General features: G+C 35.1%; 1 protein-coding gene across 6 annotated transcripts in view; it reads right to left on the bottom strand.

The window, feature by feature from the left end:
- The window catches only part of Ten-a (Teneurin-a transmembrane protein), a 1,171,522-nt gene that overhangs the window by 333,578 nt on the left and 813,733 nt on the right, over positions 1-24,211 (bottom strand). The window contains exon 1 of one of the 6 annotated variants that reach the window (XM_081752117.1): positions 22,615-22,981. The exons of the other annotated variants lie outside the window; for them this stretch is intronic. Within the exon in view, the coding sequence (XP_081608243.1) occupies positions 22,615-22,652 (38 nt within the window). The 5' untranslated portion in view covers positions 22,653-22,981. Of the gene's footprint in view, positions 1-22,614; positions 22,982-24,211 lie in introns of those variants that run through there. 6 annotated transcript variants of the gene reach the window in all.

The raw sequence follows: 24,211 nt of genomic DNA, 5'->3' as shown, positions 1-24,211 counted from the left end.
CCTGCTGTTACTTTAAATTGAACCTCAGGAATCAGACTTCCTCTCCGTTTTAGGTACATACCACTTTCATATTATATAGTTTATTATTATTATTATTATTCACTGTAAGGTCTTGCCACGATTCGCATTCACGCCAATCTTTAGACGCTATTTCTAGCTTTATTCTCACTTTCCCTTTCTCATTTATTTTTCAATTTCAGGGGACAGAAGGATGAATTTCAACAAGAACTAGTAGTTACCATTATTATCTTAAATATTGCTTCTAGAATAATAAACTACCACTACATTAGACAGTTTCTTTTTTAAAGGATAAAATACTTCATTACCGTTCTAGTTTTCTAAGTATAATTTCCAATATAACACTGGTTTCCTGAAACTTTATGGTCAGCTTAACTCTACATAATCTTCGAGTAACAACACTCCTGAGTTCTTGTGTGGGTTGGATCCCCAAACGGGTTAGATTCAAACTCCGATATCTCGCGTAATTCGGATCCCACTTCAAATATACGGTATTGTGTGTCTTATACTAGTTTATAAGTTTGTATACTACGAGGTATAATAATGAAGAAGTCATAGATAATGCAGAATACAAAAAGTAAATTCAAATTTAAAGCTCAGAGTACAATGACTAGTATGATTAACAGCATTTACACATTATATAATTATGCTCTCTGTTCTGCATTAATCGTTTAGCATCACTATCTACGTGAAATAGAAGTTTCTTTCTCTTTAAATTGTGTAGCTTATATCAAAAGTTACTCTGTTTTTCACTTTATTTTAAATTGTGTTGGAAAAAACGTCTAGTAATTAGGTATGAATTCAATATAGCAAATGAGTCACTTTAGGGCTGTATTAGTTTTCAAAGTGAGCTTTATGATTTTACTTTAGTGCTAAGTTTAATTGTATCATTATTAAATTCACATTATAATATTTTGTTTGGTTGATTCTTTTTGAGCGTCCAAACTATTATTATTATTATTATTATTATTATTATTATTATTATTATTATTATTATTATTATTATTATTATTATTATTATTATTATTATGGTAAATCTGGAAAAGATCGGCCCTCTGAGTGAGACCGATCAGGGCCATAATCCCTAAATTATCCACCAGTGTCGCGTCAATATTGATGTAGTGTCATGGTGGATGTATGCTAGACATTGTGTTATCATGAAGCAGTAGTCCACACATTTCTTCAGTAAACGAGATTTTTGATTTTAGGTAGGTCAAAACTTTTTGAAACTATATTTCATTGGAAGCTGTATTCAACGTTCTTGATGTAGATTTCTTCGGTTTTCTTTTTAATTAGCGCATTTCGTCATAAAAGAATATGTAAATGAAAAAAATGAAGTTTCCGCCTTCAAAAACTGCAACAAGTAAACAACCCTTCTTAACTCTCCTTCTTGGGATTAGGAGTGTGCACGAGACGAGACGAGACGAGACAGAATTTTCCTATCAAAATTCGAGTCGAGATACAGCTCTTCCAATAGAGAAATATACATTTTTCGAGTCGAAACATCACTTGTACAGCACATTTTCGAGACGAGGCAGCCTAATCTTGTCTAGTGCGCATCTCTACTTGAATAGATAAACCACTGTCATTGCGGGAGGTATAAACCACATCAGCTTACAGAGAAACTCTAAGAGGGAGGTTTAGGGAACCAAATCGACTACAGAAAACAAAAGACAAGAAACAAGAGGAAGAGAATTACGATCATATCTTCATATTCATCCAGCAATGATGATCAATTGATAATATATACTGACAATGATGATATGGAGGAGTATGATGAAAACGAGGAAACAAGAAGAGGAGACGACTGAATTCAGTGCATTATGTGTGAACGCTAGTTACATGATGGCTGTTCGAAATATGAGAATGTTTGTGACTTGTATGCAAAGTTTTCAAATATACAAACGAAGATGCAATGTACGGTACAATGTAATCACTGGCACTCATTTTTCTTCTTAAAACATGAAACTTATGTATTCTTGTCATTTGTAAATATTTCTTTTTTAAATTCCAAGTTAAAAAGAAAGTGCATTTTTAGATTTTCTATATTTCTATCTTAGTTTTATCAATATTAGATTATATGTGATCAATATTGGATTTCAGTACAAACACAGTAGCTGTATAATATCTGTTTTATTAATATAACGTATTAAAAGACAAAACAGTTCGAATTTATTTATTTATTTATTGTTTAGGTTCTGCATATAGTCCATCACTTCCATAGTGTACGGTCCATCTAACTCATAGTAATATGGGATAGGTGGACCATTCAGCTTAAATTTCAGATAGAAATATATCTTTTTTGATCCTAAAAGTCTTTAGTTATGATTACAGAAGGCCTTTCTTAGATTCTGTGCAGAGAAACATGATCTATATACCCAGTTATTTGAGTTATTGGAGGCAGAAAAAAGGAGTCGTTCTGTACTGGACTTACTATTATATTATTATTATTATTATTATTATTATTATTATTATTATTATTATTATTATTATTATTATTATTATTATTATTATTATTATTCAGATTCTTTCTATAATCTTAGAAAGTGTACATTTTGTTGAGATTGGAAATTATATTTTAAAAAAGAAATAAGCAGTTACAGTCGATTACTCCACAAATCTAAAAGAAATCGACTCTGCGATGTATCATTTGAATATAGTTTGACCTACTTAAACAGTCTGGAGAAGTTGAAATAATTTTCCTTACATATTTCTTGTATGAAAAGAAGATATTTTAAATACGGACTAAATATACACTAATATGTAGCCAAATTAAACTAATATTTTTAATTCTTGGGCCAAACTAAATATGTTAACCAGATTATAGTGGATTGATTATACAGCATACAGTGTAACTCTTCTACATCCAATCCGTTAAAATTTTCACTTTTTGCGAAACTGAAATATGTAACCCCTTTACAAAGTTACAGTCACAATCGTTCTGTTAAGACGTTTACCTACCAACAGGTCACACGGTTTCGTATTGATGAGATGATTTGAACCAATATTTTACCCTGTTTAAATGCGGCTTTGGAGTTCACGTAACCTCTGTCAAATGGATATCTGGGAGCAAAGGCGACCAGAGCGTGGTGTTGACCACTATGAAGTGTAAAGCCGTACCTTCACACCATTCGTGGGCATTTGGTCCGAATGGAGAGTCTACCTATATCTTCTAATTTAATAAAAGTAACGTTCTTCATCATGTGTCTATTCTGAACTACAACTACTGAATTAAGTTAGTTCTTCATTTACATTTGTTCTGAATCACAACTATTGAATTAAAGATGAATATTAAATATATTGTAGTCAGTGGCGTATTTATGATTTTGTTTCGGGGGGGCTTTGCTAACTTTCGGGGGGTGCTTTGCCTGAAAATATGAAAATTCTGCAAGATATTTCATATACTTTACTATACTACCTTAACCTAATTCTGTTTCTCTTTCCATGATCTTGGCCTATCTTATTCCAGAATATCTGCTCTTGTTCTATTCCAATCTAAAGTTTTTCATCCAGTTTCAAATGAGAGCTAGTACCTGTCATGATACGAACGGTTGCAGTAAAAGAACAAGAAACTTTTAAATATGTCTTTCCCTGGACAATTTCTGAACTGTGTGGAGAAACATTATGTTATAAATTAATACTGGTGTGTTTTCTTCACAAACTTAAGTTTCAGAATATGTTGGCAACATACCTTTTGAGTATATTTGTATATCTAAAATGACTGGAAAGAAAATTAAATATATTGATTTCCAACTCAAAATCGTGTGCCCTTTAAATCATTTGTAATATACAAGTGACCAGAACTTTCATTTGCTCCTCCCCTCGTCTTTTATATGATGAATTTCAAAACTGAAAAGCCTTATTTCTAGTACTTCCAGTGTCGGGATCGCCTTTATCAGCGATTTCGATTTCTAACTTTTGACTCTCTACATTCTCACCAAATTTGGTGGTGATTGATCAATTAGTTCTTGAGAATTTTTGTTTCCCAAATAAATGAACAGAGTAAGCATGCAAAGGAGTTTTGATAAACCGTACTTCTTAAAAAATAAAAAAAAATGTCAACACTTTAAGATACTTATGATAACAAATTATTCATCCACTTTGTACTCTCATTTGCGTAGCTGGATGCACATAGTTGGGAATTTATTTCCACACTATTGCATAAGTGTTTGAGTTTGATATTTTTCCCTCAATTTTCTTCTTTTTCTTAACTATTTACACATATATAAACACAATTAAATAAATAAGTTGCCAATAAAAGACCTATTTCTTTATGAACAGTTTATTCGTACATTTTCCTACAATCCATGATTCTAATTTCACGCACTGTAAACATCCGTGTTTCGAAACGGTAACGTTCTGGTAATATAATAATAATAATCTTAATGAGTTTTCTTTCACAGTTGTGAAACTGTGGTAGAATCAAAATTTATACGAATTCAAACAAATCTATAACTTTCGGCTGTAAACGAGGAATAGTGAGGAATGAAACCTGTTAGGATTGCCAACTGTAAATTGATCCATTCCGGGACAAATATTCGATCATAGGTCTTGCTCGAATACAACGTCCAGGTTTGTGTTTCTCAATTTTACATTACTACATGAGATATATATGTAATTCCATGAAAAATTTCACAAAAATATTTATTTATTTATTTATTTAGTCTTATTTTACATGGCGAAGTTAAGGCCTTGTCTCCTACTTGACCATGCATACATCAAGTTTAATATGACAATACTAAGTGTATATATATATATAATAATAATAATAATTTAAAAATTTTAAAAAACACTGAAATGACAACAAAAATTACATTCACACTCACACACAGAGATTATTACTAATAAACACATAATATATTCCGACACATTTAGGAAATACGAGAAACAAATAAAAGGTAAGAAGAGTAAAAACCAGCATTTTTTGTCAGACATCAGTAAGTCTCGAGAGATTCATGGATGGTCTGCTCAACCGACTTTTTGAATAAATTGATTGATTGAGATTTTCGTATGTTGGGTGGAAGATCATTCCATGCACGGGTAGTGGATGCAAAGAATGATTTCGAGTAATATTTCGAAGAGTGTAGGGGAACTGAAAGGAGTTTATTTACACCTGATCTTGTATCGTGATTGTGATGAGCATTCAGTGGTTGCAATCGTTGAAATAAGTAAGAGGGTTGTTGAAAGCGCAGTCTTAAGGAGAAGTGCGAGTCGATGCAGATGACGTCTATCGGCAAGTTTCAGAAGGCCCAGCCTTCTGCAGTATGAAGTTAAATGATTAGATCGTTTTAGATTATAAGCAAACCGTATGCACGCAATTTAAATACGTTGTAACCGGTACATCAATTCTTCATTTAAGTCTGACAGAGCTACATCACAATATTCAACGTGAGAAAATATTAGAGATTCTACAACAAGTAATTTAGTGTCAATGGGTAGAATTTTCTTTAGTCTAGTGAGTGAATGCAAAGACCAGAACGCTTTCTTACACATAGCATTGATGTGAGGTGTCCACTCAAGAAATTGATCTATTATTATCCCGAGATTTATAATGGTTTCAGAAAATGGAATACTTATTCCATTTATCTGTACTGTTGGTATTTTCTAACGGTGCATTGTATAAGTCGTTTAGAGGAGAGACAAATGCATTTAGGTTTAAGTGGATTAATGGTTAACCCATTTTCTTTTGACTACAAGTAAATGCGGTGCAAATCCTCATCCATTTGTTGAATTGAATCGTTCAAGTTTTCGGGTTGACTTGAGATATAGATTTGAAAATCATCCGCTTATAGTGATACTTACAATATGGTAAAACAGAAAAAAAGGTCATTAATGTATAGACAGAACAGGAGAGGGCCAAAGACCTTCCTTGAGGGGCAGCGTGAGTGAGATTCCGCAGTGAAGAGGAAATATTCAATACTGTTACAAATCGTTGCCGTCCCTGTACATAATTTTGAACCCATTTCACATCACCGTCAGAGAAGTTAAATTCTTCGCCAATTTATTTATTAGACTAGCATGTATGATTGACTGAAAAGCTTTAGAGAAATCTAATAGAGCAAAAACAGTTACCTGATTTCTATCCATTGCTAGTCTAATGTCATCAGTAACATACGTAAGAGGTGTAGCAGTGCTGTGGTACTTTCTGAAGCCTGATTGAAACGGATCGAAAAATTTGTATTTCAGTAGATGGGTTCGAATTTGATCACTAACAATATTCAAATGCCTTTGAAAGAGCAGGTAAAATACTAATTGGCTGGAAATCATTCATACTTGTGATATTACTTGTTTTGGGGGAAGGCTAAGACTTCAGCTGCTTTCCGAGCAGTGCCGCTCATAAGAGAACAGTTGAAAATATTAGAAATGAGGTTTTGTATTAAAGGTAAAAATTTTCTTAATAAATTTAACACTAATCTGATCAGTGCCAGTAGCATTTGATTTTATTCTATTAATGGCCTTCATGACAATTAGGGGACTGACACATACAAAGGAAAATACGCTTCCTATATATTCTGGACTCCCCCCATTATATGTAGTTTTAGGATCTGTATTACCTAAAAGCTTAATGTCACAAAAATGGTTAATAAGATCATCCTCAGTGAATTTATTATTAGCCAAGTTTTGTTTCCTGCTGTTTCTGATCCCTAATATATTTATTTTTTCCACATTTTCAAATTACCAGTGATGTTTGCTAGGTTTGAAGCAAATTCCATTTTGGCTTTTCTAATTAAGTGAGTACATCTATTTCGCGTTTAGCCATTAAATTTATAATTTCTTTAGTTATCCAAGGGGAGGAAGGTCGCGATACTTTGCGTTTAATGAGTGAAGCATACTTATCTAGTAAGGATAATATCGCAGTATTAAAGAAATGAAGCTTTTCGTCTATAGACGAAAAATCGTAGATTGCCTGCCAAGGAATTTTTCCCGCATTAAAGAAAAGGGTAGTTTCTGTACGAGTTTAGTTTTGACTGTTTCTTCGGTGTATGTATGGAGGTACAGGCGCATAATAGATCATGGTAAGATATACCTGGAATTAGTAATTGTCCATAGTGAAAAATTTTTTGTGGATTGTTAGTTAAGGTGAGGTCGAGTAGTGAATGCGATGTAGCAATATCAAAAGTGGAATTTAGAGCGCACATTAAAAGGTTAAATACGGATAAAATATTACGAAAACTTTAACTGTTTGGCTTTAGAATGTTAAAATTAAAATCACCGAGAACTAAACAGTTTTCATAAAAGGGCAAGTGGAGCAATATATTATCTTCGAAATTTTTAAAATTTGCTTTCGGCGGTCTATACATGGAACAAACATCACCATCACTATTACCATACACAAAAAATAGTTTTAGTTATGGCATATTTGACTTAAAAACTCAGCATCGTACTTACTGGGTTAGAAAAATTCAACAAAATTTTGGGACGCTAAAAGAATATCAACTCAAGCCTTTTTGAAGAATGTTGCATTTTTAAAGAACTTTCAGTGCAAGAAAGAAACGAAACTCCATCAGTGTACACGGAAAAGGCAGGAACGCCAATAGATCTTACAACCGCTGCTACTAGGAAAATCAGTTATCGTCACTTCAACTCAATTATTAAGTCGGTATTTTCCCTGAGACTTGCGATTGCGATAGTTGCAAACTTATACTTTATTTATTTATTTACTTATTTATTTATTGTATTTTTGTAACCAACCTCACATACTCGTATATTCAAGATATAGATTATGTTTTGGGATTTTAACCGTCCCGGTGAGCAAAAATTCCCCGGTGCTAGATGTAGAATTTCCTGGTTAATCTTCCCAATCCTGAACACCTGGGAACCCTAAACCTGTTAAGTAATAAATTTCTACAATTTCTGGTCTCAGCAGAGAGATACAGAAGATGAAATCATTTCTTATGAGCTTCACTTGATGCCAGAACACAGCTTGCTGCTATCTATTGCCGTTTTAGCTGTATTGTGATAAAGGTTTTAGCCGTAAATGGACGATTTCTATCATTTCCAATTTGAATAGAGGGTTAATGGAGGAGGCTTATTCTTGAGACACTATATGGATTTAAAAAAAAAGATCGATATATCGATATGCCTTACTGTTTTTGCTCTATGGAAATCATTACTAAACCCGGAAGTAGTATGAAAATTTCTAATTTTCCGATTTTTGTAGAATTTAACGGGTGGTTATGGGATGTTTTCTTGAGACGCTGAGTCTATTCCAAGAAACCACTTGTCGCTATGTAGTACAAATTCTTTTTTGTTATATGTCGATCAACGTTGAAACCTGAAACAAACGGTTAATTTCTACTATTTCTGGTTTCCCTTCAGAGTTAACGGATAAAGTAGAATTTTCTCTTGGGACAGTGAGTCGATTTCATAAAACCACATGCCAATGTTATTTACTGTCTTCGCTCTAAGGAAATCAGTATTGAAAACAAAAGTATAATACATTTTCTACTTCCGGTTTTATGCGTTAGAAATAGATATGGTATGTTTTTTTTTTTTGAAACGATGAATAGATTTGAAGAGTTCACTTGTCGCTATCTATTACCGTTTTGTGGGTGATCAAAGTTGTAACCGGAAGTATTTGTAAATTTTATAACTATTTTAGTAGAGTAATACGAGTGGAGATGTTATCCTTTCTTGAGGTGCTCAATCTATTGCGAAAAGTTGATCGTTTTTGATCAGTGGAGAACAATATCAATATCAGAAGCTAAGTACATTTTTTACCACCTCTGATTAAAATGGACTAATTTCGGTAGAGATGTAAACTCTTCTTCAGGCGTTGAATCAATTCCAAGAAACCTTTTGACACTATGTGCTATCGTCTTTGTTCTATGGCGATCAATGTTCAAACAGAAACGATTGATTTCTACCAATTTCGGTTTAACTTCCAGGATTAACGAAGGAATGCAACCTATTCTTGGGAAGTTGAATTGATTCCATAAAAATGTTTGCCGCTATTTTTGACCGTTTTTGTTGTATAGAAATCAGTATTGAAAGCGGACAAACTCTTTCAATTTAGTAAATATGTTTTCGGGACGCTAAATAGATTTCAAGAAACCTCTTCTCGGTATCTCTTACAGTATTTCCTATATGCAAATCAACATTGAAACCGAAAGTTCTAATAAATTTCAACTTTTCCTGCTGGTTATGCTATCTTTCGTTTAAGACGCTGAATTGACACTAAAAAATAAATAAATAAATAACTCTTGTCGCCATCTCTTTCCGTTTTTCTTCTACGCTGGACAACGCTGAAAACGAAAGAGGTTAACCTGTAGTTTGAGGTTTGAATATAGTTAAGTGAGGATACGGATCCTATTCTTGGAAAGCTGAATCAATTGCAAAATAAGGTTTCTCGATATTTCTTAAAATTTTTACTCGACGCAAATCAATATTGAAACCGGAAGTACTAATAAATTCCAACCCTTTCTGGTTTTGGTAGTGCTACTGCTGGTTAGGGTATGATTTTTCAGATGTCGAATTGATCCTAAAAAAAATGGTTGTCGGCATCTATTATAGTTTTTGTTCTATGTTGGTCAACATTGAAACTGGAAACGGTAGATTTTTATCATTTCCGCTTTGAACAGAGTTAGTGGAAAACATAGAACTTATTCCTGGGAGAGTAAATCGATTGCAAAATGTCGCTTTCCGATGTATGTTTCGTTTTCGTTCTGATACCTGTAAATAAACGGACGGATAGACAGGCATAAGCGTTGTATAAGACTTCTAACACTTGCATATAGCATATGTGAACGTTCATGTTAATTTTTCATATTTTGAAACAATAAAGAGGTTTGCTTTTAGTATATATATATAAAAAGCCCTTCCCGTCCTGAAAAGGTCATGCCTCGTTCTTATTTTCATAAGAACTTGCTGGCTACTGTTTAATTTCTTAAACTGAGCCATGAATCATGCCATACTGAAGTAATACTACCAAAATGTTTATTTAGGAGATACGAGATTCTTATATAAAGGTAAAAAAAAAAAAAGGTTCTGTGGAGATCTATGTTCAATTGTCCCTCATACCCAGTGGTGCTATTCAGCCGGTTCGCACCGGTTCGCTAGAACCGATTGTTAAAATATTTCAAGTTCGCAGAACCGTTTGTTATAACCAGACATAACAGTAAATTTTACCCAATTATATCCAGGAACAGTAAATTTTAGTTTAATTATCTTTGTTTCTAGAAATCTTTACAGCTGGGTCATTCCATGTCACATCACCTAATTTAAAAACATAACCGTGCTTCAATGTCTCAGATTCTCTTCAAATTTTTTTCATACATTAACACAATTTAAATTATTTCTCTTTTTTTCGATTTTTTGGATGAGAAATGGGCTGGAGAGAAATTTTTGAAAAAATGTGAATTTTGCTTCAATTTCACTTTTCGGCACTCAGCATCATGGAACTAAAATTACCATAACTTCCTTATTTTTGAAGTTATTGGACTCACCCAGGTGTCAAATGAAAGCTTAATTTTTGGTCTTTTAGTAGATTCTAAGTAACCTTGCAGAAAGTTAAACTGTCAAACATTAATGGGCATACAAAGCAAATTTTAGGGTTTTATACAAATTTGTATAAAACTTAGTATGAGTGGAGAAACTATTCGGCAGCACCTCCATCAACTTAGAAAGCACTACAAGTTGAGTCGATGAGTCCCGCATGATTTGACTCCGGGCCAGAAGGTAATGCAAGAAGACACCTGTGTTTCTTTGCTGTCTTGTCTGAGGAAGGAGCCATTTCTGGACAGGGTGTTGACATGTGATGAGTAGTGGGTTCTATACGAATCTCCACGGCACCGTCATCATTGATTAGAATCCCATGAACCGGTTCCAAAACAGCCGAAACTAACACTGCACCACAAGAAGGTCCTTCTGTGAGTTTAGTGGATTGCTCGCGGCATCGTGCATCGGGAACTGCTACCAGCTGGTCAGAGCATCAATGCAACTGTGAACTGTCGGCAGTTGAGCCGTGTTCAAGGAAAAACTCAAAACTATGGATGTTCAAGAAAAAACCAGCACTTCTGAATCGCAAAGGGGTGCTCCTGATATAGAACAACGCTAAGCCACACGGGGCTAGGATGACCCGGGACACCATTCTACGCCTTAGATAAGAAACACTATTGCATCCATCATACTCCCCGGACATTGCACCGTCCGATTATCACCTGTTCCATTCCTTGGACAATCACCTTAGAGGACGCCAGTTCAAATCCCTAGTAGAGGTGCAAAACACACTTGATATCTTCTTCGCTTCACGGCCCACCAAGTTCTACCGCGATGGAATCCATGGCCGTCCAGAACGTTGGAAGAAAACCGTCAATGTTGATGGGGACTATTTTTGATCTTCCAGATACATCTTAGGTGACATATCGATGTTCGAAGGTGGTGGGTGAAGAAGCGACAGAACTTTCTTGGTTACCTTTATAAATGGATTTCAATATTTCATCCGAAAAAAAAATCATTTCATGAATAAACCACTCTTTCCTAGCCCCATGAGAGAATGTTAATTATGGCACATTGTAAGCTAATAAAATATTTATTAATGATATGAGCAAAATTATTTTATACGTTATCCAAGAAGCACGCCTTTATTAATGCTATTTCTAATAATCTATATATAAAAAATTGAAAATCACTATGTTTGTGACTCTAAGTCTTCTGAACTGCCCGACCGATCTCGATCAAATTTGTAATATGGATAAGATTCGAGGCTGGGCTGGTTTTAGGCTATCCACGTTGATGGTAGAACTGAGGGAAAGGGGGTATAAAAATTAAATAAAACTTAATAACTCCTGACCGAACTTGATCAAATTTTCAACGTAGATGAGGTTCAGGCTTGGGTCGCTTTTATGATTTAAATTTGACGGAGGAACGTACGGAAGTAGAGGAAGGTGGAGATATATAAAATCAATTTATATAAGACTGAAAGTGACCATTTTTGTAACTTAATAACTCTTGAACTATCCGACCGATCTCAATCAAATTTTCAAAATACATGAGGTTTGGACCTGGAAACATTTTAGTAATTTCATTTTAACGGTAGATACTTGGGGAGGGGGAAGGGAGGGGGACGTATAAATAAAAACTAATAAAACCTAACAACTTTTGAACCACCCAACCAATCTCGATGAAATTTTCAACATATATGAAGGTCGGGCATTGGGTGTTTTTTTTATCGTTTCACGGTTGACGAGCCAATCTAGAGGAGGGGAGGGGGAGATATATGTAAAAAAAAAATGACTGCCTTTGTGACCACCACTCTTGAACCACCTGACCGATCTCAATAAAATTTTCAACATACATGATCTTAGGTGCAGGGATTATTTTAGGCTATTAGGGAAGGGAGACTAGGAGAGAAATTTAAAAATTATAAAAAATAACTGATATTAATGTTGAACCCATAGTTTTCGGGGTCGATGAGAGAAACAGTGACACTACTTATGCTGTATCAATCCGAGTTGAGCTCTGACAGTTGGGGAGAGGACAACGTAGGGGAGGGGAATAAACATTTAAAAATGATCGAAAATGACTAATATTAGTGTCGAATCCATAGTTTTAGGAGTAGCTGAGATTAACAGGGAAAATTCTCATGCCGTGTGAGGAGGGGGAGGGGGGAGCTATATATAATAATGATCGAACATAACTAATATTAGTGTCTAATCCGTAGGTTTCGGGATCTTCCAGATGAACAGTGACATTTCCGATCCGATCCGTTTTAAATCAAAAATCAGCCCCGCTACTTGGGGAGCGGGAGAAAGAGATATATAAAAATGATCGGAAATGACCACTATCAGGGTCAAATTTATAGTTTTGTGAGTAGCTTAGTTGAACAGTGATATTTGCGATCCCGTTTAAATTGAAATTTAACCCCGCAACCTTGAGGAGGGGGAAGAAGAGATATTTAAAAATGGTGGAAAATGACCGATATTAGTGCTGAATCCACATTTTTTGGATCTCTGAGATAAACGGTGACACCTCCGATGCCATGGGCCGCAACACGGGGGAGGAGGAAATGTATATATAAATGGTCGAAAATGACCGATATTAGTGTTGAATCTATAGTTCTTGGGGTCGCCGAGGTGAACAGTGACCCTTCTGATGCTGTTTAAATCCAAATTCAGCCCGACATTTTGGGGGAGAGGGAAAGGGAAATACATAAAACTGATCAAAATAATCCATATTAGTGTCGAATCCATAGTCTCCGGGGTCGCTGAGATGACCGGTGACACTTCCGATGTCGTGCCGCGCAACATGGAAGAGTAGGAGGGGGAGATATATAAAAATGGTTAAAAATGGCCGATATTAGTGTCTGATCCGTAGTTTTTAGGGTCGCTGAGATGAAGAGTGACACTTCCGATCCCGTTTAAAACCAAATTCAGCCCCGTAACTTGGGAGCGGGGGAGATAATAAAATGATCGAAAATGACCAATACTAGTGTCGAATTCATGGTTTTCGGGGTCGCCGAGATGATCAATGATCTTTCCGATGCCGTATGTCATTAACCCTACAACGGACGGGTTGGGTCTCACAGACCCAAGCATATTTAAAAGTACTGCATTTCTGAACGATTTTAAGCTATTGTTAAGTCCTTCTCTATACCTTTCAGGTAATGTCACTAGATGTCAGGAATATGCATATGTTACTTCAGTTGCAATTAGTCTGTGTACGAGTGAGGATTGAAATTGCTTTCGGTCTGTGAGACCCAACCCGTCCGTTTACGTCAGTCTTGTGGAATAACTGTGAGCTGCGCCAATAATAGGTTTCTTTATGGCATACTGAGTAACGTTTCCCGTAAAAACTTCATATTGTTAACGAGAATAAGAATATAAAGTGCTTATTTGTTGGTGAATGTTTTGGCAGCGTATCTGACCGATTAGACATGGCTGAAGTGCTAAACGATGATCAAATACTACTTGAATTGGAAAGAGAACCTAGTGAATTCGATGACTCAGATGCAGATCCAGATTTCCAGTTGGAGAGTGAACATAATACAGACAGTGAATTAGAAGATTGTGTTGAAGCGGTTCCTGATGATCGTAATTTTTTTTCTACACCTGTGCAAAGGTTGAATGTTGATGATGGTGAAAGTGATGTTGATTCTACGAGGTGTGGTACAGCATCAAAGTATGTTGGACGAGATAAAACAACAAAATGGAACAAAACATTTTATCCCTCGAATTGTCGAACAAGAAGTCATAATATTGTTACTCATTTGCCTGGAGTGAAGGGAAATGCGAGGGAGGCAGATAATCCTTTAAACGCTTGGCTTTTGTTTTTTGATGAAAATTTATTAGATATTGTTGTGACTAGCACGAATACTTTTATTGAAATTGTGAGGCCGCGATACAAAGATGATCCATTTCTGGCAAGAGAGTGTACAAAGGAAGAAATAAAAGCTTTCTTAGGTTTACTCTACCTTGCAGGACTTTTTCATGCTGGACACGCAAATATTGAAGAATTCTGGGACACGTCTGGTTTTGGTATTGAGGCATTTCCAGCTACTATGTCCCTTAGAAGATTTAGATTTCTTTTACGATGTATCCGATTTGATAACGTTAAAACTAGGAATGAAAGGAAATTAGTGGACAAGTTGGCCGCCATTAGAGATATTTTAAATATTTTTACTGATAATTGTAATGCTCATTATACAACAGGAGAATATCTGACAGTGGATGAAATGCTTGTGGCTTTCAGAGGGAAATGCAGTTTCAGAATGTATATTCCTTCTAAGCCATCAAAGTATGGTATAAAAATTTTCATACTGGCCGATTCAAAAACTTTCTATGCAAAAAACTTAGAAGTGTACGTTGGTGAGCAGCCCAAAGGACCATTTAATTGTAGTAATAAGGCCAAGGATGTCGTGCTAAGACTTGTTAACCCCATAAGTGGTACTGGTAGAAATATTACAATGGACAATTGGTTTACCTCGTATCCGCTAATGAAGATCTTGCGAGAGAAGAATCTTACTTTAGTCGGCACAGTACGTAAAAACAAAAAAGAGATCCCTCCACAATTTCTTCCGGCGAAATCAAGAGAAGTGTATTCTTCTTTATTTGGGTACCAGGAAAATGCAACAATTGTGTCGTATGTTCCGAAGAAAAACAAATCAGTTGTTCTTCTGTCTTCGATGCACCATGATGGAAACATTGATGAGTCCACAGGGGAAGCTAAAAAACCCGAAATTGTGACATTTTATAATGAAACCAAAGGTGGAGTAGATGTGCTGGATGCGATGTGTGCTGAGTACAATGTAGGGAGAGCAACTAAGCGTTGGCCATTATGTTTGTTCTATGCACTGACGAATATCGCTGGAGTTAATGCATATGTCGTTCTGAAAGCAAACAAAGCAATGGATTCTCAGAATTTAACTCGACGTAAGTTTATAAAACAACTTGCATTGCTTTTAATTAGACCTCATATGGCAACGAGAGCTCAACATGGAAAACTGCCCAGACATATTAGAGAATTGGCCGGAAGGATCAGTGGTACGTCTACTAACATCAGGCAGGCCAGTGAAATCAACAATCAGAACAAAAGAGGACGTTGTTACCAGTGCCCAGACAGCAAAACCAAATACTTTTGCACATATTGTAAAGTGTGGGTATGTTTGAAACACACAAAAATGGTATGTGACAACTGTGCTGAACGTCCAAACTAAAACGCACTATAGACTGAACATTCAAGTTCAAACATTCTGAGACTGAAGTAGCTTAAAGGTAACTGCATACCATCCAGAATATTTTATATATAAATAATAATCGAAAACATTAAGGGATTTTCTAAGAATTTGTAAAATTACCTTTTAATCAATAACTTACAGTTTGCAATTGTTTTGTATAACATTTTAAGAAGAATAAAGGGCCATTATAGTTGTTTGTGCAAAAAAATAAACGAATTTTAACATAGATGTATGTTTATATATAATATTTTGGTGGGGTCCTGTAGACCCAACCCGTCCGCTCGTGTAACTTTTTTTCACCCGTCCGTTCTAGGGTTAAAAACAAAAACAGTATATTTCACGGGTACTAAACACATGAGATATGGAGTTGTGCATTTAAATCTTCATTTCAACCCAGCGAAGCGGGTAATATGTGCTAGTACTTAATAAAATATATCGATGAAACATAATTGACGTAGACGTTCTCCGAATGTTTATTTAGAACAATTTCACTTTATTTTTAAATCATTTTTTTGGTGTGTGTGGATTCTTTCAAAAGAAGTGACATATAGCATGTTATAGTATTTTTAGTATAATATTCATGAAATACAAAGAAAAAACATTCGAAATAAAACTCTTTCTACCAGTAAAATATCCATCGAGATCAATGACTTATTCAACATTATAAGGTTACTAATGAAACAAAGAAAATCAATATTAAAGCCGTTTTCCATTATACCGCCTAGCAAACTTGAACACTACAAGTAAACAATCCTTCTGGAATATTTTAGCTGTCTGAAACCAGAAAGAACTGACTATATTTTAGTACTGAGAGTAATTCGGTCTTCTGGAAACAGTGTCTAGTTGACACGAACTGCTGCCGAAGACAATTATTATAAGATTTGTTTTTGTTGTTTTATATCCATGGAAAACAAACAATAATAATAATACTATTATCATTTAAGCAATTTTAAACCACAGTATACCATCTACCTTTTCACTATTTCTGAATTTAAGCATGACATCATTTGTATTTCGTATACTTCACACCGAACCGATGCTACAACAAACTAAGTGTAGAGATTGGCACAATATTTACGTGAAGCCCATTTCTCAAGGACAACAGTTGGTGCCAAGTTGTCACTGTTTCCATAAGGGTGAATAACCCACAACACGAAAAAAAAGTTCGATCTACCTTTATACAGCTCATTTGTAGACGAACGAATCATGTCAATTTGTAGGTTGTTAGTGCAATATTTATATGCAAACTATAAAGCAATTCATTACCGTCGGTTTTAGGAAATTGTTCTGAACGGAAGTAACAGAAATTCTGACCAAGAGAAATCGATTATATATAGGGTCTATATATATATATATATATATATATATATATATATATATATATATATATATATATATATACAGGGTGGCCCAAAAGTAGGTATACACCCCTGCATTGATCAAGTATAACATTCTAGCTTATAGGTTTATTTGGTTTGGCTGTTCCGAGCTTAAGATATAAGTAAAAATACATTAAGCACAAATAAAAACGAAACTAAGTCTAACCGATGGATAACAATAAGAAATGATACATATACGGTACGGTCGAAAAGATTTTTCCTACCAACCGTACTGAATGAGGTTTTTCCTGGGTTTTCCTCATTCACATCAGACAAATGCGGAGAGGTACCTAACTTTGGGTCCCAGGTCGCTTCCTTCCTTCCCTTTCCCCAGACAGTGTACTCTCCGAAGAACTTCATCCGTTACACGTGACGGGCTAAATGGTCATAGATGCCGAAAGCCCAGAAATGTAAATCCTAAACTAACACACACACACACACACACACACATATATATATATATATATATATATATATATATATATATATATATATATAGGGTGATTATGAATGATTAATCGAGTTTAAAAGTGAAATATGTCACAAACTATTGATGCAATACGTTTGTGCCAATTAGAAAACGAAAGGACATTTGAAAAATTAATTTCTCATTATCTTGGCTTGTGGAGTTTGCAAAAGAACATCTATGCAGCAGAAAGCATTCTATGTATTGAAATATGAGAAATGTTTGTTTTTAATTGTTATCATGGAGCGTATATTCTGTAGATAGCAGTGGCGGCTCTAGATTTCTATAAGAGTGAAGTCACATTGGTAATGGTGATGAAACCTGCTTTTCACCCTACTCCCCCACTTTGTAGACTCCAGTGATTTTTCACCTTGAAAGTATTTTTTGAATTCTGATGTGAGCAATGGTACACGCACGAGGGATTTCACCCCTTGAAAAAGATATTACGGAAAAAGAAACATAAAAATATTTGTTACATTAAGATATATAAACTTGTCCTGAAAAAGATATGAGATTGGGTACTTGAATTCCGCTTAATGAAATTTTGCGAAACACCACTGGATGTGAGACACAAATATTAAAGAAAAAATAATAACAAATTTGTCATTGCATAATCAAATATCCAGTATATGCTCCACATACAAAATTATTTAACTTAATCATACATATTTTACTTAGCATAAAGAATTCAATCTATCCAAGGAGTGGATGAGTGGGTGATGTGGCCAACACTGCTTGAACTATTTTTTTCAATCTGGATTTCTCAACCGATTCTGTAAAAATCATTTGGTTGATATCATTAAGACGTATACTTATTAACAATGTGATCTGAAACGAACATAAAAAGCTAAGTAATAATTAAAAGTTAACTATCTTCATTTATCGTATATTTATAAAATTTATTAACTTGTAAAATAGCAACAGGATGCACTGAAATTCAAGTATACATTCGATTTCGATCGTTTCTAAAGCAAGTAAGATTCAATTCCACTATTTATTTTCAACACTGAAACGTAGACTTATCGTTTAACATTGCATCTGAATCACACGTGCTCCTATTGAGATTCAAACCCTAGTATCTCGTCCGGAAGACACGCTTGCTAACCAAAAGGAAGCTTCAAAATACATGTGAAATTCCACAAGTTTACCTATGACCGAATTTACTGAATCCTCCGTGAGCTATCTCCATTTAAATCTAGCCTTCATGATTTGGCAATTGACAATTCCCCATTTATGGGTAGTTTATAATTATTTATTTGAGTTACAAGTATAATATTTACATATTTGTGTGTGGCTTCGCATGCTTCCTTTCACAGTAACATTTGAGGAGTAAACCAATTTACAAACTAGTTCAAGAGTATGCGTTTGTTCGCTAAATGATAGAAAATAAAGCTAACAGGTGTTATTAAATTCTGACATTGTAAAGTATATTAATTTTACTTTTACCTTCATAATAAATTGTATATGATTGTCACAAAGAATAAATAAAAAATGTATTGCATAGTTGTGTCACCCTTGAAACAATATGAATTTGTCCTTTCTCGCGAGAGGCAGGTCCTTCCTTCCACCTTCATCGCATAGAGAGCAAAAAACCAGCACAGGTCATGAGATTCCAGTTCCACTTACCAACGTGCTTCTTCCCCCTCCTGCCTCTGGAAGAGGTAGTTAAAAACACGTTTCATCAATTATGTTAAAAGTGTAAGGGAACCGTTTAAATGGCTGCTCTCTCAGAAAGGCTAACGCAAGAACGAACCAAGCCACAACACATGAACAGTGGGCAATATCAAACATTGTGTCTTATGCTATGTTGGGAAATTTTTTGTAGACATCAATCAGGTTTTCAAGCTCCATATTAAAATAACTAAAGTCTTTGTTCGTTTGTTCTTTATTTATTAATTGGAATAAATATCCATAATTTTTTACTATTTAATAATTATTATTCGTCGTATTCATTCAAAAGGCACGTGACTTTGTGACCAAATTACAGAGCCGCCCCTGAGAGATAGTTTGCAACTGCACCGCCAAGTCACCAAAGCGTTCTGATTTAAGGACACTGGCTGCCTCTGTAAAGGTAAGAGCACAAAAAAAATCCCACTCCGACGGATTGGTTGATGTGCTGAAGATGAATTAGGGCTTTTAACCATGCTCTCCTAGATTTCCTAACCGGTGATTTTTATTTATTTTTTTTTCCTTTGAGGACATGTGAAAAGCACAGTGTAGGTGCATCCACTACCAACAACTTTGGATGAGCTTCAAAATCGCATAACAGTTGCATTTACGACCATTAGTACAGATATGGTAGAGCGTATGTGGGCCAACAAGACTATCGCATAGATGTGTACTGTGATAAAAAAAGAAGCGGCATAGAACATTTGTAACAGTTCGTACATATGAATCTTGGACAGCTTTTGTATATTTGCATGTGTCATTTATATTGTACGTGTTATACATGCTTTTGATAGAGCCCTTTCAAACCTATTAATCATTTATAGTCACCCTATCTATCTATCTATCTATCTATCTATCTATCTATCTATCTATCTATCTATCTATATCTATATATATATATATATATATATATATATATATATATATATATATATATATATATATATATGACACACAGCCGATGGTCACCCTCACAACGAAATTCTCCCCTAATCCAGGGCTACTCATCCCATTGTTCATTCATAATACAGTGAAACCTCTCTAAAGCGGACAGCCGTCGGGAATCAAAAATTGCCCGTTATAGAGAGGTGTCCGCCTTAGAGAGGTTTCAATATTTTCTTACGTAAATTAATAAACAAGGTAATATGCAATTAGAAAAAAATATTTTTGCATGAATCACGTATTTATGAATATTACCAAAATGTTACTATACCTGCATTATCTTGCGCCATCCAATTCGAGGCACAATATGGGAATAAGATATAGTTCTCTGCACTTTACACTTATCTCTACTTACTACGTTTTCGGTGTGTTGCTTTAATTTGTGTGTTAAGTGCAGTCCAGCAACGACTTTTTTTAAAAGACAATATGCGTACCCGTGGTCAAAAATATCACACTTGTCTTCTGTTTGGTTAGAGATTCCAGCGGGACGGTAGAATGATGTGTCATTTCAAACAGTGGGCAACTGTCAATCACTTTTGTTTCTGAAGCAGGTTGGGTCGGAGTGGAATGCAAGCAAAGGATATAAGGGTGTTGTGAAATAGAGACCCTTCCTCTGGGTTGCTGAACAGACAGTTGAGGAGGCAAAATGTCACACTCACATGTTCTTCCTTGGTGACATACGTATGAATTACTAAAAGTGTATTTTTACAGCACTTTCCAACTTGTTTCTAGAGAAAGTGTCCGTAATACGGAAGTAAATAACACCTACAAAAGACAAGAAAGACTGTCCGTGTCCGTACTAGAGAGTGTCCGCTTTAGAGAGGTTTGCCAATATGTTTTTTTTCCTATTACAGATATATTTTTTCCTATTTTTTTCCCTATCCCTAAATTTGGGGATTACAAAATATATCCGTTATGGGAGGTGTCCGCTTTATAGAGGTGTCCGTTAGTAGAGGTTTCACTGTATATGTCATGGGTAGCAAATGAGACAGAAGTTTAGACTATCTTGTCATGAAAGTGATATGTCGTCTCAGATAGTTTGTTTCTATTGAGAAATCTCTGTCTTATCTCATATTTCGTCTCCTTTCGTGAGCAACGCAAAGTACGTGTTAATTACAATATGTTTGTCTTGTTTTTAATTTTACACAGAACTTTTAGTTCCTAACTGGTTTAAATTTTAATTATTTTTTTTTGTCCTACACTCCCAAATCAATGAAAAGTTTACTGATTATCTCCTCTTGTGGGCAGCCTTGTGTAATCGAGTATGAGATTAATGTAAAGCATTTTTCAGCTTCAATGCTGAGTTTCCTCGTGTTCAGTGGCATGCACAAGAAAATTTTGGAGTTCTAACTCCCTAGAGCAAGATAGTATGGAAAAATAATCATTTAATATATATATATATATATATATATATATATATATATATATATATATATATATATATATATGAATACTGTATGAGATTGAATGCTTGAATAGCTGCCTTGAAGAAATCCTGCGTACGCCACTGCTCGTGATTATGGCTTACCCACAGTTATGCAGGCTAGGCTAAAGGAGGCGATGAAGTTGCGAGACAATCCCGAGAAAGCTCACGCACATGGTGCTTGCCTACCACAAAGTTCACTTTTTGCAATCTGGGATCGTACCAAGGACCCCATGCACCAGAGGTGAACACTCTACCAGTGAGCCACCGCGGCTCACGCCAGATAATTAGCGTACGCACCTTTCGTGCAGGAGACCTATTCGATTCATAGTGAGAGCTCATGTAATAGTAGTTCGGATCCAGCGTCAAGCTATAGGTTTGCATCTTAAATACCCTCGGTACTGGAAAGGAAGCTAAACTTCAAATCGACTAATCAACCAATCTGGCTCAATGTTTATAGAGAGCAATCTTACACATCACAAACTTAGAAAATCTTGCACAGGTTCTTGAAAATATTAAATTTCTAATCAGCGAGACCACAACCAGTGGGAGTTGCTAAGGTTCAGAATTTCCCATGGCATTTAAGGTCTCCCTAATAAATAGTATCACTATTTGTATAGTCTTACTAATCAGTGTCGTAATAATTAGTATTTTAATGTGATTTATCGAGTGGAATTTGGTTTTCGCGATGAGAAAATCAAAATTCTGAAATAGGATAACGAGGGTGAGTGAACGAGCACAGTTTGTTAAAAATGTTAAAAAAGCATTGGGAAGAGAGCAGATATTTATGTCGTAGTCATATAATATGAAAAATAAAAAGGCAGTGCCTTATATGTCTATCCGGACTCCACTCATCAAAAATAAATAAATCAGTCAATATCTATGTATTTAGCTATCTATCTTTCTATATATATCATAGTATTGTTATGTTTAAGCCTTAAAAGTTCTCCATTTAGGGTTACATGATGTGATTTTAGCACATGATGTTACAGAACACTGAAAAAGAGTGAATAAGCTTATAATAATGTGTTTGAACTTCCAATACCTTCTCTTTCCAGGAATAGGACTCCTACCAGTTGTCATATCTTCATTTCACTGAGATCTCATTGACAAACACGGCTTAGAAAACATAAACACATTTCACTCTTTTATAGAAACATGAGAAGAAAAGTGAGAATTTTACTTGGCACGTTTTCGTGATCACATGTTGCATTTTACACACCACAATTATTGAGCGACATCATACTCAATCTACATCGCACATAACTTGGTAGGCACTTCGCGAGTCCGAACCTCAAGGTGAAGGTAGTTACGGTTATGTGAGCAGGAGAGTGTACAATACTCTTCTTTTTCCTTCAAATTCCCACGAAGAACTGGTTGCCTACCACAACTGCGTTAACCACTAACGGATTCGTGGTATTGGTTACGCAGGGGTAAAGTTTCAGAACGGAGAGAAAGCTTCATCCCTTGGGTAGAAGGGGAGAATGACTGTGTGTGACTGTCTCATGAACATCTATTTCAGCCAATGAGAGAACGTTTCCAAACAACCCTCATACTATAACAAAGCTTGTTATTGGGCGAAGCCCCGCCCATGTTTTCAATAGGGGAGAGAATGCGTTAGATGGGGACAGACTAGCAGTCGATGTTGATCGTTAAAAAGAAAACTCCATGCATGAATCATGTCACAGGGCAATTCCTGTGAATCGTGAAAGCCCGAGCCTTACACTTGCTTAGGTGTTGTGTTTCGTTTGACGTGCAGCCTTTCAAAGAGGAATCTTCCGTATCTCATTAATGACTTACGTCTTAAGCCGCAATGATACGTACTCCCAAGCATTGCCTTGGCAAACTCTGCTTCTCCAGTCACGGTTTTATTTTATGTTTAAATATTAACACAAGTGGAAAATTGTAGCTTCTAAAATGACTGTTGAATAATCAGAAAGCCCACACTATGAGCATAGATAAACCTCGCATTTATAGTTGGTAAAGAATGGGATGTTTACTATATAATAGGATCAAGGGTGCTTGCAGAATCTTTACCGAGATGATTTGAGAAATTCCCACAATGTTTTTTCCCAAACAGTTTCAATAATAAGGATTCTTTTTATTTGTAAAACTGAAATTTGAACTTTTGCCGAATCATTGGTGCTAAGAGTATTTTTATTTTCTGTCTTACCACTGACTAAAATATGAAAATTTTAAGCACAATCTCAGCTAACTGATTTTAGTTCACCCCTTTGGACAAGAGCCTCGAATTCGATTCCCGGTGAGAGTATATTTAGTTCGGTTGATTAACTGTTGTTTAATGTTTTTTACAGCATCAATGATATAAGAGACAGGACTTATCACACAATCCAAACCATTACTTGGGTTTTATGCAAAAACTGTTGATTGAAGCTGGAACCACGAATAGAACACATGACGTAGGTTGATCATGCACAGAAGTACTCTATACACGTTCGTATATTATGTTAAATTGTAGACCACGTCTAAAAAGGGATGCTAAGATAACACACACACACACACACACACACACACATATATATATATATATATATATATATATATATATATATATATATATATATATATATATATATATATATATATATATATATATATATATATATATATATATATATATA

The sequence above is a fragment of the Thermobia domestica genome, chromosome 3 (genome assembly GCF_964235325.1).
Source record: "Thermobia domestica chromosome 3, izTheDome1.hap1.1, whole genome shotgun sequence".
In the NCBI taxonomy this organism is placed as follows: Eukaryota; Metazoa; Arthropoda; class Insecta; order Zygentoma; family Lepismatidae; genus Thermobia; species Thermobia domestica.
The sequence above is the reverse complement of the archived record's forward strand: the minus strand, read 5'-3'. Positions and strand labels throughout refer to the sequence as shown.